Genomic DNA, 14611 nt, shown 5'->3' with positions numbered 1-14611 from the left:
AGAGAGAAGATTGAAGAGAGAGTGAGGCCGTGAGAAGAAGAGAGGGACCAGCGAGTGAGCGAGAGATGCCGAGGGTGACGTGAGATGCAAAGCAGCATGGCTTACTTCTCCCCTTTTCTGTGTTGTGAGTTGGAAGCTACTGATGTGGTGGATAGAGATGCAACTGTGGATCCAAGATGGTGATGTACTTTGGTGTATTGCACTGTGTGAGCTTAGGATATAAAGCTATTGTTTACTTTATTTTAAAGTTTGTGTTGGAGAACAAAGAAAGCAGATTCGTAAATGCATATTCGTAAATGAGATTTACAACCAATAATCATTGTATTTCTGTCATACAGTGCCTATAGAAAGTTTACACCCCCTTTCAAAATTTTTGCCTTGTGTTGCCTTATAACCTGGAATTAAAATGCTAAAATATATATTTTTTAATTTATCTACACATCCTACCCCACAACTTCTATGTGAAAAAATATTCTATAAATTTGTAGAAAAGTAATTAAAAATAAAAACTGAAATAGCTTGGTTGGATAAGTGTTCACCCCCCTTGTAATAGCAATCCTAAATTAGCTCAGGTGTAACCAATCGCCTTCAAAATCACACACCAAGTTAAGTGACCTCAACCATGAGCACCAAGGAGCTTTCAAAAGAACTTCGGGACAAAGTTGTTGAAAGGCACAGATCAGGGGATGGGTATAAAAAAAAAATATCAAAGGCCTTTAATGTCCCTTGGAGCACAGACAGGACAATTATTAAGATGTAGAAGGTGTATGGCACCACCAAGACCCTGCCTAGATCAGGCTGACCTTCCAAACTAGATGAGCGAGCAAGAAGGAGACTGACCAGAGAGGCTACCAAGAGGCCAATGGCAACTTTGCAAGAGCTACAGACTTTTATGGCCAAGACTGTTCAAGGTGTGCATGTGGCAACAATATCTCAAGCACTCCACAAATCTGGTCTGTATTTTACTCAAGAAATCCCACCTTGAATCCCATTTGAAGTATGCAAAAAAAACACTGGAGAGATTCTGTAGCCATGTGGCAAAAAGTTTTGTGGTCTGACAGAACTAAAATGTAACTTTTTGGCATAAATGCAAAGTGTTATGTTTGGCACAAACCCAAAACAGTACATCACCCCAAGAAAACCACCCCTACTGATGGTGGAAGCATCATGACAACGACCCAAAGCACACAGCCAAAGCTACACTGGAGTGGCTAAGGAACATAAAGGTAAATGTTCTTGAGTGGCCAAGTCAGAGTCCCGACCTAAATCCAATCGAAAATTTGTGGCATTACTTGAAGATTGCTGTCTTTAAGCTTGATAGAGCTTGAACAGTTTTGTAAAGAATGGTCAAATATTGTCCAATCTAGGTGTGCAAAGTTGGTAGAGACCTATCCCAACAGAAACACAGCTGTAATTGCTGCCAAATGTGCTTCCACCAAGTATTAACTCAGGGGGGTGGAGACTTACCCAATTATGATCTTTCATAGTGTGGAGTATGATGTGTAAATAAGTGGGAAAAAGTCGTCATTTAAATGCATGAAACTGTGAGGCACTGACACAACAAAATGTGAAAAAAAGTTCAAGGGGGTGTAGACTTTCTATAGGCACTGAATGTGTGTGCCTATATATATATATATATATATATATATATATATATTGTAAACGATCCTTTCACTTTTCACGTTCGTTGCCCCTTTCGACGTAGACCCAGGACACAGAAACGGAATTGCTTTAGCGCTGACGCGCACTTTTTAATAAACACAGAAATGAAAACAAAACAAATGCCTAGCTCCCTCTTGGAGCTCTGACTAAACATAGACTGGTTTCTCACTAAACCACAGGACGGCTAAGCCGTTTACCTGACAAACACCAAAACGGGCTTCTCTCAGCACTCTCTTCAATACGACTGGACACACACGCAGTCGGGCTCTTCACTCAGCAGCCCCGATCAGTCTGGCTGCCTCTTTTAAATACCCTGCACCTGTCTCTAATTTATAATTACGATCAGGTGCCGAGGATTAACTAAATCATTAAAACAATTACAATTAAACCCCATAACACCCAAATGTGCATTCTCACAAGGTTTTTAGCAGGGAAGGATTTTACCCCCCTCCCTGGTACCTTACACATCCTCCCCCTCAAGTGTGAAACACTGATCGGCCATACCAAGGCCACCCCCTCCCCTAAAACACAACCACCCACACTCAAGTCCCGAAATGTCCATTTCCGCCCTCTTCCACGGGCGGACTTGAGGGTGGGTCGAACCTTCCGGCACTTCCGGGAAGGGACCCTGAACCGGCGACAAGGGACCCCACCGGGATGACAGGGCCGACCGAAGTGACGACCGGGGAACAGGAGGATGCAGCAGTGGACAGAGATCTTCCACTGGGGACCGGCGCAGCGATGTCCGATCACCCAGGGGGAGCGAAGCAGCGAACAGGGGGAGCAACAGCGACGTCTGGCAGCAGCCCAGCGACGTCTGGGTGCTCGGGAAGAGCGGAGCAGGGAACCAGGGGAAAAGCTGTGGCCAATGTTGCAGACTCCTGGGCTCCAGGTCCAGCGCAGGAAGGTCTAGGAAGACCGGCAGGGTGTCCAGGAGCAAGGGGCAAGGGACCGCAACTGGCAGTGCCGGACTGGTTCGCTGGGGTGATGGAGGTGGGCACCTCACCTCCTCCTCTTTGTTCATCGCTTCTCCCTCTCTGGGCTCTGGGAGCGGCGGCTCCTCTTCTCTGGGCGCTGGGAGCGGCGGCTCCCTCTTCTCTGGGCGCTGGGAGCGGCGGCTCCTCTTCTCTGGGCTCTGGGAGCGGCGGCTCCTCTTCTCTGGGCGCTGGGAGCGGCGGCTCCTCTTCTCTGGGCGCTGGGAGCGGCGGCTCCTCTTCTCTGGGCGCTGGGAGCGGCGGCTCCTCTTCTCTGGGCGCTGGGAGCGGCGGCTGGGCTTGTCTTGCCTGCTCCCATTTTTGGAGCAGCAGATCCAGCTCCGTCGGCTCTGGCTCTGGCAGTCCAAGTTTCAATCTCCATCTCTTATTCTGCTCAATCTGGGCAGCAGTGTTTCTCTTCATCAAAGCGACCAAATCCTCTAGGGTTTCCATTTTACTGGGTCATAGGGGCGCCCACACACACTTCTGGTACCATAAGTAAAACGATCCTTTCACTTTTCACGTTCGTTGCCCCTTTAACGTAGACCCAGGACACAGAAACGGAATTGCTTTAGCGCTGACGCGCACTTTTAATAAACACAGAAAAAAAACAAAACAAATGCCTAGCTCCCTCTTGGAGCTCTGACTAAACATAGACTGGTTCCTCACTAAACCACAGGACGGCTAAGCCGTTTACCTGACAAACACCAAAACGGGCTTCTCTCAGCACTCTCTTCAATACGACTGGACACACACGCAGTCGGGCTCTTCACTCAGCAGCCCCGATCAGTCTGGCTGCCTCTTTTAAATACCCTGCACCTGTCTCTAATTTATAATTACGATCAGGTGCCGAGGATTAACTAAATCATTAAAACAATTACAATTAAACCCCATAACACCCAAATGTGCATTCTCACAAGGTTTTTAGCAGGGAAGGATTTTACCCCCCTCCCTGGTACCTTACAATATATATATATATATATATATATATATATATATATATATATATATATATATATATATATATATATATATATATAGACACACACAAACACAGAGTAGTATCCACATATATGAAACTTCGGCTAAGAGAACAACCTTGTGGTTTAACCTATTTTTCCCATTGTAAATGCTCCGCGACAGTGCCTTGAGGAACAGTGATTGGCTTATTCAATCTTTCAATTTATCATTGCTTCGTTGTATATTCTGATTTCCATGAATGCACCTCATCACTAGAAAATGACATGTAAACAAATGGCGAAACATGCCCCTGTTTCTCTTGCTACAAAAAATTAGCTATCATTTGAGCTTTTGAAAAAAACTTGAATCTGAGCCATTTGGTGTTTCTCATTCTGGTGAGTTGCTTTGCAATTCTGTTAAATAATTTTGGGAGTGTCTTGATATTGCTCCTGTACATGTATTCTTAATTAATCTAGAGCTACTGCTGCATTTTTTTTTTTACATGTAGGTGTGCTGTGTTAATTTAGTTTGACAGTCAGCTTTTTAATGTTTTAATGTTAGTTTGTCTGTTACTTTATTATTATAGTTTATTAACATACATTAGCCTATTGCTTTTCTCTTACGTACTCTGTTCATTCCATATGTCGATGCACGTGCATCATGACAATACATACTTATTGATTCATATTGTGTCTGGTGGTCAAGTCCATCTTAGAGAACACTTCAGCTAAAAGAATACTTTGTTTGCTTCCCGAGGGGTGTTCTCGTAGCCAGAGACTATATATATATATATATATATATATATATATATATATATATATATATATATATATATATATATTAACAAGGCAACAAGGGAGGTTAATATCCTCCCTGCCAAAAACATGTGCGAATGCTTGTTTTGATTTATTTTATTGTTTAATTATCACCCGCACCTGGTAATTATTGTAAATTAGTGCCAGGTGCAGGGACTGTTGAGTCGAAGGAAACAGGTGGTGTACCCTGCTGCCGAGCCGTCATGCAAAGGTACTGTGTGTTCCTTTTGTATCATTATAAAGAAAACTGTGTTTTGTTTTCAGTCGGTAAACAGCTTACCTGTTCGGCCTATTTAGAGTAGGTTCCTGCTCATGTTTAGTTAGTGCTCGTAAGAGCTAGGTGTTTGTTTTCATTTTCGTTTTTGTTTTTTTATTAAAAATAGCGCATCCGCGCTTTAAACCATCCATTTTGTGTTTGGGTCTGTATTTTGAAGGACTAAACGAACCTGAGCCGTAAGGCTCATTTACTATATATATATATATATATATATATATATATATATATATATATATATATATATATATATATATACATACACACACACACACACATACACATACACACACACACACACACATTAAAAGGTGATATAAACTGATTATATTGATTCTGTTTTTGGTTAACAATACATAGATTTTTCTTTTTATTACTACTTTAAGATTTACATTTTATACTGAAAAATTTAGCCCTGTCCTAAAACAAATTTGCTTTAATGAACTGAAACAGGACAATTTACAGGCAAACTAAACGATGAAAACAAAACAAATATGAACTGAATAAAAATATTGCTTGTTGTTTACCTACAGAGCAACAACTAAATGATTGATAGTTCTTGCTTGAAATATTTTGTCATGGTTGTTTGGCAGTATTTTGTGGAATTTCCAAAGAGATAATCCAACAGTACAATTGCATACAATTGTAAAAAAGTGCTAAAAGAAACAGCTGAACAAATATATACTTCATACTGTTGTCTGTGCAGCTAGTTCCATGAGATATAAAAATGTCACAGAAATAGGACCACATGAGTTTAAATACAAAAGGCCAATAAGTCGGTAATTTCATGAACGACATTAATTTTTTTTGGGGGAATGTCAACTGTAATAAACATCCATTTCTTCCTTTCTTTTTGTTTATATGAGGTCAGTAAGTGACCACTTAATGCACAGCACTTCAGGAAATGTATCTGCACAGCTATTCCTCAGTCAAGATTTATTTTGCTGAACTCTCTTTGAGATCAACCTTTCCTCCGGCCAGATTCCCTAGTCATTAACGACAGTGCAGTTTACTCTTGGCAGACTCTCATTAGGATGACACTAGGGCCAATCGTTTTTCCTAATATGTCTTTGTTTTGGCTTTTGCCAATTTTAAAAATGTAGTCAGATAGTAAATTTCACGGTCTTTTGAAAGCTGGTGCTAAAACAGGGACTGGATTATAACCCAGTGTTGCCAAAGTCCTACAAATATGAACAATCGTGTGTAATGCGATCTCTAGCTAGCAACCAGGCAAGTATGAAATGAATAATGTAATCAGAAAAAAACAGCAACCATTTAAACATTACTATTGTGTTTCATTTGGAATGTCTAGTTAGTAGTCATAATGATATTACCAAGAATTTAAGCAGCATTTAATTACTGTAGTTTAGTTTTAAGAAATTACAGGGACATATGTCTTTATAAGTTCAGTATGAAACAACAACTGAGAGCCTAACCATGGTTAAGCATCTACAGATGCAAATAAGCCGATGTGGACCCTTGACAACCCACCTGCATTGCCATTCTTTGCGCTACTGTGATGTTCAATATTAAAACAGAATGGTTGCAAAGATAAAAACCATCTAGTGATTGGTATTTTTTTTATTATAATTAATATATGTATAATGTATAATTTTCATCCACTTTATTCTACCTAAAAGACAGTCCACTTGATTGCCAAACATTCTTTTTCTATGACAGTGTACCAGCGTTCCCTTGGCAGCAACTTTCGACTAACATATATTACGGGGTGTTCCTCTCCCTCTATAACATGAGATAGCACCCCTCCCTATCCAACATCAGACATCTGTTTGTAAAACAAACCTTAGACGTCAGCCCTGCTTCCTGAGACTGATTAAGACTAGGGCTGTCACTCGATTAAAATTTTTGATCGGTTAATTTTGGGCATTAGTTGATTAATCGGTAGATTAATCAGTAGATTAATCCCTGAACATTTTTAATAAAGGTAACAATCTTATAGTGGCTGTCCTGCATAGTAATACATAAACAAATCAATATAATCTAAAATAACATAAACCCCAATGGGAATTAGGTCATTTTAAAAAGCGTTTTTATTTCAGTAAATCTAACACATTTTTACAGAACAACGTCAATCCACGAAAGAGTTTAATAGCAAAATATAATGCACAAGAACTGAAAATGGATTTTTTTTTTTGTGCGTGTCTTTGATGCAAACATACTATATGTAACACTTATGGTGCCTTATGAACAACCTTTATTTTATTTATTTTTTACATTATATTTAGGGCTGCTGGGTTTTTTGCATTAACTGGTGTCGCAGCTTGTGACACTAGTAAAAGACATTTACTCGCCTGAAAACATGCCAGGCCAAATGAAGGAATCGTGAACAATAAATGCTGAACTGCAGAGTCAACTCTGTTGAAATTAACTTTGTATATCCAACTTAAACATAAAAACTCCATTTTCACCAACACAGTTTTAAAATGAATACAGTCTGCTTTGATTGTAATAAATGCAGACATATTTTTTCCAAGCTGGCAGCAGACATTGAGGATCGTTCTGGACGTTGCAGGAAATGTAAGAAGTTTGTGTGTAACAATAAACCAGATACGAACTGATGTTGGGAAATGGAGTTCAAATGCCCAGCAGCAAAAAAAAAAAAAAAAAAAAAAACACTGCCCAATTGTAAAAAAAATAAAAAATCTGTGATAAACTATTTAGTTAATTAAATCGGTCCGGTTAATCGGAGCAGCCCTAATTAAGACAAGTTCGACTTTTTCAAGATGCGATTCCTAGTCCTTGTAAATATGTTTATATTTGCAGTGTGTGGTTTCAGTGGTGTCTATTAACCCTTTGCGGACCTGGTCTGACATTACAATTTTCCCTTGTCAGTCCGATGTCAGACCCTGTCCGACATCATCAAAGATGTAAAGCACAGACCTCTAGTAAGAAAAAACGAGAAAACCTTTCAATGGCCGAGTGAGACCAATAGGAGCCGAATGAAGCCGAAAAAAAGGGTGTATCTGATAGCCCCATGCACCACAGAGATAACATGGATGCAAACAAAGGAGATAACTGCTTCTGCATCCAGCGCTCAAAGAATATCACAGACTTTTGCAGAGCTTTTTGAGATGTTATAGTAATAAAATAATGACTTGAGTTGCATTATTGAGGAGTTTGGTGATAAAACGAGTGATGAGAAGAGGATTTATCAGTATGCAGATCTATAAAGAGGTATGTGAAAAATACAGTGAACAAGGGGTGGGGCTTGGCTAGAGATGCAGTACTAGTGTCCTTTTGCCATACACTGCCTTTTAAACCTGTTTTACTCTGAAAAAAATATTTTAAACAGCAAGTGTAAAGTAAACAACGCATGTAAAAATAAATTGGACCTGATAAGGGTTAACCTTTAATAGACAGCAGGAGCATTGTAGAGACCAAATGGCGTGACTTTGTACTGAAAAAAATTGAGCATAGATAAGTATTTGGCTTTACCTAATTTCTCAATAAATTTGGGTGTGTGTCAAATATGGAAACTTCATTTAATTTTCTGAAGCCATTGCAGAAGCACCAAGTACTGTTGGACTTTGTCACAATCACCATGGGACTAGTCCAATCGCTAGTTGACTCCTCTATGACTGCTTTCTGTAGCATCCAATCCACTTTGCTTTTACCCAGGTGCCATAACTATATCATGGTATATTACCATTGTTTTCCCTGGTAAAGTTGTAAAACTATCAGTATTTCTCTTAATCATTTCCCTTACCGCTTTACAATGTTCTTCCCCCAGATCAGAGTGGATATGCTGTCATGACTAGCACATTATCATCACGAATTACTACTTGTTCATTAGCTGCCAACACTTCTCTATCTTTTCACAGCTTAAGCAAGTTGACATGATAGGTCTGTTCCTTTTTCTGTGGTCCAGTTGCTGTATTTTATAGTTCACTGGCCCTACAGCTTCTATCACCTCATATGGCCACTGCCACCATCCAAGCAACTTACTTTCCTGGGTGGAAACCAACAACAACACTCGATTGTCTGGATTAAACTACCTAACCTGTGCCTGCTCGTTATAGTTAGCCCTCGGAGTCGCCTGTGCTTTCTCCATGTGTTCCCTGACTATAGGGGTGACTTTAATTCTATCCCTCATCTCCATTACATGTTCGATTATATTTTTGCTTGAATTTGCCTGGTCCTCTCAAATTTCTTTTACAATGTCCAGAATGCCCTGTGTCTGTCTGCTGTACAGCAGCTAAAATGGGGAAAACTTGGTGGACGACTGGGGAACTTCATGGACTGCAAACATGAGAAGTGGGAGGATCATATTTCAGTTTTTTCCGTCCTTGTCAATAACTTTAATATATTGTGACCAGAGCCGTGGGCTGGTCACGAATGGTAAATATGTGGGTCCTAGCATATTATGCTATACAGGACCAGGGCACTGGAAAGTGCCGGATTGAGCAGGGAAAGACTACATCTCCCAAGAGACAATGCGGGAGGTGTAGTTAATAGGGCCTACAAAAATGGCAGCCACCAAAGTAACTACAAGGGCCAGGAGTACACAGTGTTTAATTGAAATGTAAACAAGCACAGCTGCAGGTGTTTAAGAGGTGTTAATTTTGTAAGTGGCTGGGCTGGTTGACAATAAAAGGAAATTATCTCCTTTGTTCAGGGTGGAGCTGGGGGAGGCTTATGGTGGTTATACTTTGTGGAGAAAGGAGAAGTTAAAGAAGAGATAAAAAGATATACAGAGGAACAGATTTAAAACTGGTAAGTAGCTTACCTACCCAGTTTATAAGATAGATACGGGGGGGGGGGGGGGAATCAGATCTCCTAACGGAGATAGATATTGTTTAGTTTTTGTTTTGTTTGATACAAATAAATACAGACACTGTGCTGTTTTATTTCATTTCTGTGGTCCTGTGATTCTATCTTACACCAAAGAAGACAGTGGAAACGGTCCTGCAAGTGGCAGACTTACCCCGGTGTGTCACAATATCAAAATTTTAAGTTTCTATTTAAAGAGCTCGACCACCACAGGAGTCCCTCAGGGTTTTACTCCATGAGGTTTCGAATTAAAAATTTTTTAAAAAGGTCATACAGCTCTTTCATTAAAGTTGACTCGGAACTCCCTAGTTTAAGCCCTTGGGTATACCTAGCCGAGTAACCCATTGGATAGTTCTAGCTCTTGAAACCTATCCATATTCGATAACTAAAATGGCTTCACGGATTGAGTAGCATTCAACTACCACAATATATATAACCCATGTATTAGTTGACCGTGCTAAGGGCCTACCAGGTCTATGCTATTCAATCTTGAATGGTATCTCAATAATGGAAAGGTCCAATTACAGAAGAGAACTTACCATAGAGTGTATGGGGACTTCCCCTTGTCCTGGGATGCACACACCCCTGATTACAAACTGTTAGGTCTGTTCCACACCGCCTTATATATGATGAATCATAAAACCACCTAAAATTTTGCGGATAGTAGTTTACGTCTCATCCCAAAAAAAGACCCCCCACTCGGACACTTGTTCAAGTCGCAACACTGTGAACCTACATTCCTGAGGCACCAATAGCTGCTCGTATTCGGTTTCCCCCACCCAACAGATCCGATACAATACATAATTTTTTTACGATATAATAATTACCAGTACCCTTAGTTTTTCCTTCATCAGGAACTACATTTATTTCCACAGCTGCACTTTTTTAATTAAAAAAGGTGGTCACTGGCTTGTTCTCTCCCAAACTGAGTACTCTGTACCACTCAATGATCCAATAGTTCCTCATCTTCCCCCTCATCTATGTTTACCTCTTGTTCACCAGTTTCAATAACAATTTTCTCGGGTGGTACATTGGGTGCTTATGTGTTTTGACGTGGGTTCACCTTCAACATCCTCTTGGCTGTGGGGTGCCCTTTTTGTTGTGGTGCTTGTATTCAGACTTTTTTTGTCTATGAGCTTTTGGACCTCTCTGCGCTGGTCTGGGCTTAGAACCTATAGCATTGATGTTATCTGTAGACAGGGCATGTCTTAGGCTGTGCGGGGCCCTAGGCGGTGATGATTAAAGTGTGGGATCCAGATCATCAAATTAATGCTACAGTAGCAACCGTATCTTAAAGTTAGTATATAGGTGCATCATGTAATCATATGCACATACATATGCCAACATTAAGATATAGTAAATAATATTAATAATATTAACATGTTAATGAATACTTGTTTCAGTTTGCTTGTTAGACTTTATCATTTTATATAATTCACAATTTCAAAACATTGAGAATTCCAGTCTACTTCAAACATGTCAGGTATTAACTTTTTTTAAATGATGATGCTCTAATAGGCCTACTGAAAAATACTGTAATGCCTGACTATAAGTGAGTTCTGACAGGTTGGCTATGAGAATAACCAGGTGGAAATAAATACATAAATAAATAATAATAATCACAAAAAATCCCTCTTTGACACTGTGTGCAATGCCACTTTGCCCTCCCCCTTTTAATTACTTTGTGTCTCTTATGCCCAGTACAATTCTCTTATTAACTCCTCCCGGAATTTCAAAATTGCAGTGTTCTGCCAGTGTGTGAACTGCGGTGATAAACAATTCAGCATTTTCTCCTGGTTCTTATTTCCTCATATTGAACCAGGCTGTTTCACAGACCACATTGTGTTTACTTACACAGTTCTGTTCAAAAGCACTCTTGACTGCATCATCATAGCTTTTCTTATCCTCTTCGCTAAGTGAAAGGATACACAAAATATTGTCAGTCTCATCTCCCATTGCATACAATAAATAATGTACCTGTTACTCTTCCTCTTTTGCATCAAGTCCAGATGCAATACAAAACACTCAAAACATTGTATCCACTCTGGCCATTCGCTTGCATTGCTGAAATCAAACCTCTCTGTAGCACGGCTGTGGCTTCACTGTGTTATAGAGACACCATCAGATTTTCTTTTCAGTTTCTCTGTAACTCACCGAGACTTGGATTAACTATACTGGAAGCGAATCTTCTGACACCATATTACTTTAAGACCTAGGTGCACACATCGGTCCTGGCGGGTCGGTGTCCCTGTAGGTTTTTATTCCAACTGCACCCTAAAGTACTTTATTGGATCTTATTAGAAGCTTGATTGGTCCAATTAACTAATTTAGGGTATGGTAAGAACAAAAACCAGGAGGGACACTCCATGACCTGAGTTGTGCACCACTGTTTTAAGGGATGCAATGAGACAGACTAGGCTGGTTTGAAATAGAATCATGTTTATTATAAACTCACTTTATAATCCTATTTCACAAGATGACTGCCCTTCACTTCCGGTTCCCCTGAGGCCAGAACTTATGTTAAAACCTGGAAATTACCCCTTTCCAGGACAGGTAATACAGGACCCTTGAGTACTGCGTTCAGTTATGGTCACTGCAGTACCAAAGAGACACTGTGGCCAGAAAGCAACCAAATTAATTTTAAGCTTTAAAGGAATGAGCTGTGAAGATAAGCTGAGTGAACTAAATATATTTATCCTGGAACAAAGAATACTGAAGGACTGGTCATGATTGAAGTTTAAAAGCTTAAAAACAATTGACGTAGTTAACCGTAACCAATATTTTAGGCACAGCACAAATATAATGACGCAGATGGAAATTAAGTGGAGATAGACAGGACAGAGGAAAAGAGATAGTTCTTTGCACAGAGAGTGGATACCTAGCCACGTTGCTGAGGCTGAATCCTGACCCAACTTGACAAAGTTTTGTGGATTCATTCTACTAGTTGGAAACAAATAAGCTTAGATGGGCGAATGACCTCCTCTCATTCGTACATTTTCTTATGGAACTTTATTTCGTAACAAAAGAGTAAAATCTGTAGTAATATGACAAGTGCTTATACAGTAAGAATTACTGCATGGACTAAAAACATTGGTTAACCTTTACTATATTAATACATATTGTTAATACTTTATTCTAATACAGTAAAAAAAACTTAAAGAATCACAAATAGAATCAACACATATTGTTATTAAAATTTGCATTCCCTTTGCAGTACAACTCAACCGTTGTATTTGATCAAAATGAGGGTGTACAAACAAGATCACATTGAAAGTTTTCACCGTAGCACCAATATGATGTATGAGTGCTGATTTTGAAGAGGGGTGCTTAATCACTTAGTCTATTAAATATATAAATACTGTCCGACTGTTATGTCTAAAGGAAAGTGCATGCTGTTTCCTGGATGCAATGTATCCTGGCTTGCCTGGTTTTCCTAGATCATCTAGTTTATTTACAAGCTCCGTGTTTTCCTTTTCGCCGTGTATGTTGAAGCTGTCACTACTAGTACAGCTAGTGGTGCTGGAGCCAGCTCGGAGCTGCACTTCAAGTACACGATGTAGATTAGAGTTAACACACGTCTGGTTATATCGGTCAAATCTATTGTAAGAAAAAGGCAAAAAGTCACAGGGGAAATATATATCTATATAGATATTGGAAACTTGCATTAAAAAAAAAAAATACTTAAAAAGATTTCGTCTGCACCATGGACAGTTTTAACCCTTCGGAAAACGAACGTATGGAGGCTTGGCTGGATGACCACTTGGACTTTGCTCATTCTTACTTTGTAAGGAAAGCTACAAGGTAAGAAGTTGTCAGTACAGACTGACAGTACAAAAGCGCAATCAAATCATTTTTGTTTTGTTACAGTTAGCACATACTAGGCTGTTTTGCTTTTAAGTACGAGTGAGCCATAGAATAGTGAACAGGCAATACGTAGCCTACATTCTGCTGCAGTAAGTAGTCTGCTCGACAGTATTGCATAAATACATGACTTGATTATAAGATTCCCGTGCTGTGTTTTATTTCGTAAAATAGATGGGTCTGCATTATGTATGCAAGAAGATAGTTTTAATAGCCGTTATTTATCTGTTTTCTAAACACAACATGACGTTTAAGTAAAGTACAGTACGTGTAAAGTTATATCATGTAGGACTATATTTGCTTAGCGTTTACTTTATTGTAAACATTGAATGCTGTCCAGTTGCAAATATCAAAGATCCATAACACAGAATTAGCCTAGTAATAGTACTTGGATATACATAATTAATTTTCCTTGCCGTAATCTATCAATAATGTTTCCAATAAAGTAAATGAAGAAAATAAATATACAAAATGATTCACAAAAATCCTAAAATCAGAATATTTGCATTAATACCCATACTGTACTCGTAGGAATTTTAGTATGATTTAAAACCCGTTTGCATTTAATTCAAAGTTGAAACGTGTTTCTGTATTTCATAATCCGCAATGCTTTGAGTGTACGGGTATTGTATTTTATTTATTTATTTATTTATTTATTAGTTTAGTTTAGTTTATAACCGAATATAAAAGCTAATCTCCATATTTCTCTTCGATAGTTCTCATCGAGCAGTTACCACTAATAATAATGCTTCTCATTGAATTAAGTACAGTACAGGCTACTACTTCAACATACTGTACTCAGTTCTTACCAATACAGGCTAAATTGAAAATCCAAGTGGTCATAATGATTAAGTTTACTGCCATCGCATCTCCCATTTTCTTTGAACTGAAATGTTTAAGGCGAGACATTAATAATTAAGTGAATGAAATGGGAACAGTTACCAAACCTACCTACTAAGTAAGACTACTAAATAATATTTATATATATATATATATATCATATATATATATATATATATATATATATATATATATATATATATATATATATATATAAAATTTGGTTGCATTTTATGCATGCCTTTTATGTTTAAAATATTGCATTGTATAGTTTGTAGTTTGATCACTTTATACTCTTTATCCACTGTTATATAATTTATGTAGCCCTTTACCACACAGATTAACCCCTTTACGACTTGGTGCATTTTAAAAGCAATTGAACTGTGAGCATTATAAAATGATTAGCCTACTACTGTATTAAAATATGAAAAAAA

At 38.7% G+C, this 14611-nt stretch overlaps 1 protein-coding gene across 3 annotated transcripts in view; it reads left to right on the top strand.

Annotated features, from left to right (window-relative positions):
* Window positions 1-14611, top strand: part of pde5ab (phosphodiesterase 5A, cGMP-specific, b) — an 89223-nt gene that overhangs the window by 20798 nt on the left and 53814 nt on the right. For 2 of the 3 annotated variants that reach the window (XM_041262918.1, XM_041262910.1), the window contains exon 1: window positions 12903-13277. The exons of the other annotated variant lie outside the window; for it this stretch is intronic. In XM_041262918.1, coding sequence (XP_041118852.1) covers window positions 13180-13277 — 98 coding nt within the window. In that variant the 5' untranslated portion in view covers window positions 12903-13179. Of the gene's footprint in view, window positions 1-12902; window positions 13278-14611 lie in introns of those variants that run through there. 3 annotated transcript variants of the gene reach the window in all.

This window comes from Polyodon spathula, chromosome 1 (genome assembly GCF_017654505.1).
Source record: "Polyodon spathula isolate WHYD16114869_AA chromosome 1, ASM1765450v1, whole genome shotgun sequence".
NCBI classification, from domain to species: Eukaryota; Metazoa; Chordata; class Actinopteri; order Acipenseriformes; family Polyodontidae; genus Polyodon; species Polyodon spathula.
The sequence above is the reverse complement of the archived record's forward strand: the minus strand, read 5'-3'. Positions and strand labels throughout refer to the sequence as shown.